This window comes from Hippocampus comes, unplaced genomic scaffold (genome assembly GCF_001891065.2).
Source record: "Hippocampus comes isolate QL1 unplaced genomic scaffold, H_comes_QL1_v1.1 scaffold37, whole genome shotgun sequence".
In the NCBI taxonomy this organism is placed as follows: domain Eukaryota; kingdom Metazoa; phylum Chordata; class Actinopteri; order Syngnathiformes; family Syngnathidae; genus Hippocampus; species Hippocampus comes.
The window spans coordinates 722,572-726,819 of NW_017805535.1; the positions used below are offsets into that span (position 1 = coordinate 722,572).

A 4,248-nucleotide genomic window follows, 5' to 3' on the forward strand; every position below is an offset into this window, starting at 1 on the left:
ATTTTGAAGACGACAGTACAAAATCGTCAGGGAGGGGCAAGTAACTGCGTGAAGCCTTGCTAAAAAGACATTTAATGTAAGGGTACTAACAGCAATATGATATTACTTTAAGCCTGACATCAAATCGTCATTCTAGTATTGTCCAGCTGAAGTTTGTTATTCTTTGTACTGTAATATGTACTATGTAATATATAAGACTTAGATCATTAGACTTACTTAATCGTACATCCACGCCATTATACACGCCATTTTTTTCTGAATGTATTTCCACTTCCGGAAAAAGTCCACAAAAACATGCATTTTCTGCGTTGACACCCACCTTTATCCCGTTCAAAATACATGTCACTGTCTCCCAAAAATTAAACATATATACCGCCAAATATTCTTTGCGGTAGCTTTAGTCCCCCCGCCCCCCTTTCTGTCGAAGTGTGATGTCATGCTATATAGTGTCATGCTAAAGTCGGTCTTCCTATTGGTGCTCCCAGCGGCTAACATTCGAGTGACAGAATGGGCAACTCCCCCAACGTGCGCGCGTGCGTGCGGGCGCGGGCTTGTTGGAAGTGAAAGGCACCGTGACTGCGTGGACTCTGGTCTTTCGGGCTGCATGAACTGAGAGAACGCTCTTCAAACTTTTCGCAACTTGTTCGAACTATGGATCCAAGTATGGTGAGACTATTCATACACGCGTTTACACAAATGTGATGCAGAGCACACGTGCACAAGTTTGTGGAGGTCTCTCTCTCTCTCTCTCTCTCTCTCTCTCTCTCTCTCTCTCTCTCTATCTTCCACACGCTTATCCTCTCGAGTGATGACTGGGGTCAGTAGGCGGGGTGGGGTACACCCTGAACCGGTTGCCAGCCAATCGCAGGGCACACAGAAACGAACAACCATTCATGCTCACACTCACACCTAGGAACAATTTGGAGTGGTCAATCATCCTGCCATGCATGTTTTTGGAATGTGGGAGGAAACTGGAGTACCCGGAGAAAACCCATGCAGGCTTGGGGAGAACATGCAAACTGCACATAGGAAGGCCGGAGCGGCAATCCAACCCTGCACCTCTGCACTGTGAGGCCGACTTTGCGATTTCCTATTCATATTTTTCTGTGATTAGTATCGAATACTATGAATTTATTTACTGAAAAAAAATGTTCATGTGTAGTGACTGACTACTTTTTCTTTTATACTTTTTGTCACAAAACACAATTGAAGCTATGGGGGGTGTACAACAGTAGTTCCAGGAAGTGAAGGAGAAGAGCTTTGATTTTGAAGACGACAGTACAAAATCGTCAGGGAGGGGCAAGTAACTGCGTGAAGCCTTGCTAAAAAGACATTTAATGTAAGGGTACTAACAGCAATATGATATTACTTTAAGCCTGACATCAAATCGTCATTCTAGTATTGTCCAGCTGAAGTTTGTTATTCTTTGTACTGTAATATGTACTATGTAATATATAAGACTTAGATCATTAGACTTACTTAATCGTACATCCACGCCATTATACACGCCATTTTTTTCTGAATGTATTTCCACTTCCGGAAAAAGTCCACAAAAACATGCATTTTCTGCGTTGACACCCACCTTTATCCCGTTCAAAATACATGTCACTGTCTCCCAAAAATTAAACATATATACCGCCAAATATTCTTTGCGGTAGCTTTAGTCCCCCCGCCCCCCTTTCTGTCGAAGTGTGATGTCATGCTATATAGTGTCATGCTAAAGTCGGTCTTCCTATTGGTGCTCCCAGCGGCTAACATTCGAGTGACAGAATGGGCAACTCCCCCAACGTGCGCGCGTGCGTGCGGGCGCGGGCTTGTTGGAAGTGAAAGGCACCGTGACTGCGTGGACTCTGGTCTTTCGGGCTGCATGAACTGAGAGAACGCTCTTCAAACTTTTCGCAACTTGTTCGAACTATGGATCCAAGTATGGTGAGACTATTCATTATTTTCCTCCTTCTGTAATGAAGGCTTTGACAACGTATTTGTACTATCGAGGATAATAACGCATGTAAAATGATGACTTGACTGCAGTGAGGGGCATACCAAACATACAAATCTTCTAAGACATCCAATTGAAGCTGAATATGTCACATCTATGTTGCAGCTCATGTCTGTCGTGGTAGCTGCGTGTGTAGTGGTTCTAAGTGTGCTGTACTTCTTAATGAGCGGCTCTTCAAACAAGAAATTACCCGTCACCTTGCTCGATCCCGTGGTTAAATATCCTCTACAGCTCATAGATAAACAGGTACGCTGAATAAAAACACACTATCTAACAATCCATTTCTTAAAAAAAAATCTTTATCTTGTTTTTGGGGTTTGTTTCTTTGCAGGAAATTAGTCATGACACAAAGAAATTTCGGTTTGGCCTTCCATCTTCAGATCATATCCTTGGACTGCCAGTAGGTACTAAAACACCCAAGTGTCCTTCTCGTTTATGACTGCATTAGTGCGTTTGAACTTGCATTGCTTGAATTCAAACCTCTGGTCCGGTTGTTTTCACCAGGTCAGCACGTGTATCTCTCTGCAAGGGTGAATGGCAGCCTGGTGGTCAGAGCCTACACGCCAGTCTCCAGTGATGACCAGCAAGGATATGTAGACCTTGTTGTCAAGGTATTTAACAACTTGCATCGCGTTGACAATTTATTATATGAGAACATACACTCCTAAATGGAGTGGGATCTTTTTGTGGCTCACAGGAGAGGTCAAACTCTTCGGAAGAAGCTTACATAGATAATGTTTTAATGTGGCATTGATTACATACAAAGCAAGTAAAGTAACACTTTAACATGCAACGCAGATGTGTTTAACCCTTTTAGGAACAGCGGTTACTACAGTGGACAGCTTTTCATGTAATCGGGTTACAGGGTGCATGAAAAGGGGTGAAGGGAGCAATAAATTGTCTCTGTTATGTTGCACTGACTACTTTTCACGATAGCAAATTGATATTTCTTCATTGTCGTCCTATGAAAAGATAAAAAAATATTTACAAAAATGTAAATGTCACACTCACTTTTGTGCGATACTGTAGATATTGAAGTGCGATAATGGCTTATAAGTACAATCAACCTGTAATAAACATTTGACAAGCACACGTGACATTTTTTGGACACTATATCTTGTAAATGGTGAGGCAGAAGTCGAAGTTAAAACATTTCTGGTGAATATTTTGATTGACCGAATGCGTTTTTGACTGTGGAAGGAAGCCAACCAGACTACGTAGAGTAGCACCTACTTAATATCAAAAGTACATTAAAGGCTCTGACCCAAAGGCCTCAGCCCACATTTGATTTCTTAATGTCCTTACTGTAATTGATTTTTTAAAAATTATACATATATATATATATATATACTTTTTTTTGTTTTGTTTTGCCAGGTGTACTATAAGAACACTCACGCCTCGTTCCCAGAGGGAGGGAAAATGTCTCAGTACCTGGACAGCATGGCTATTGGAGACGCAATTGACTTTAGGGGCCCTAATGGACTGCTGGTGTATCGGGGCAAGGGTATGTTTGGACAGCGCATCAGAAAAATATTCAAAGCGTTTCACTTTTTCTACATTTTGTTACAATACAGCCTCATCCCAAAGTAGAATGAATATTTTCCACTTCAAAATTCAGCACACAATACCCCATAATTATGTCCCCCGAGCCCCATTTTTTTAAAAATTTATTTCATGTACATAAGTATTCACAGCTTTCGCTCCAAACTTTGTTGATGCACCTTTGGCAGTAATTATAGCTCAGTCTTTTTGAATACGATGCCACAAGCTTGGCGCATCTCCCTTGAAGCAGTTTCACCCATCCCTTTTTTGAAGCACCTCTCAAGCTCAGGTTGGGTGGGGTGCGTCGGTGCGCAGCCATTTTCCGATCTCTCCAGAGATGTTTGATCGGATTCAAGTCTGGTCTCTAGTTGGGCCACTCAAGGACATTCCCAGAGTTGTCCTGAACACACTCCTTTGTTGTCTTGGCTATGAGCTTTGGGTCATTGTCCTGTTGGAAGGTAAATCTTCAGCTCAATCTGAGGTCCTGAGCATGTTGAAGGTTTTTCAGCCATGTCGCTGTACATTGCTGCATTCATCATTCCTTCAATCCTAACGAGTCTCCAAACAATCTCCTACCATTGAAAAAAACGTGTCATTCAGTATGGCGCTGCCACCTTACCTTTTTTTTAATTTTATGTTCAAGCTCTATGTTAATCAGTGGCGGACCCTCAGGGCCAGCAAGGCCTTCTCTGCTGGCCTAAACATTC

At 42.2% G+C, this 4,248-nt stretch overlaps 2 protein-coding genes across 4 annotated transcripts in view; one reads left to right on the top strand and one right to left on the bottom strand.

Moving 5' to 3' along the window:
- Nucleotides 1–517: 517 nt before the first annotated feature.
- cyb5r2 (cytochrome b5 reductase 2) overlaps nt 518–4,248 on the top strand; it is a 10,479-nt gene continuing 6,748 nt past the window's right edge. The window contains exons 1-5 of one of the 2 annotated variants that reach the window (XM_019878121.1): nt 518–666; nt 2,105–2,245; nt 2,331–2,403; nt 2,504–2,610; nt 3,374–3,503. In XM_019878121.1, coding sequence (XP_019733680.1) covers nt 652–666; nt 2,105–2,245; nt 2,331–2,403; nt 2,504–2,610; nt 3,374–3,503 — 466 coding nt within the window. In that variant the 5' untranslated portion in view covers nt 518–651. Of the gene's footprint in view, nt 667–1,782; nt 1,930–2,104; nt 2,246–2,330; nt 2,404–2,503; nt 2,611–3,373; nt 3,504–4,248 lie in introns of those variants that run through there. The other variant, XM_019878119.1, reaches the window with a different exon arrangement.
- rep15 (RAB15 effector protein) overlaps nt 749–4,248 on the bottom strand; it is a 26,344-nt gene continuing 22,844 nt past the window's right edge. For both annotated transcript variants that reach the window (XR_002169225.1, XR_002169226.1), the window contains one exon: nt 749–778. The gene's annotated coding sequence lies outside the window, so the exon portion shown is untranslated. The remainder of the gene's footprint in view (nt 779–4,248) is intronic.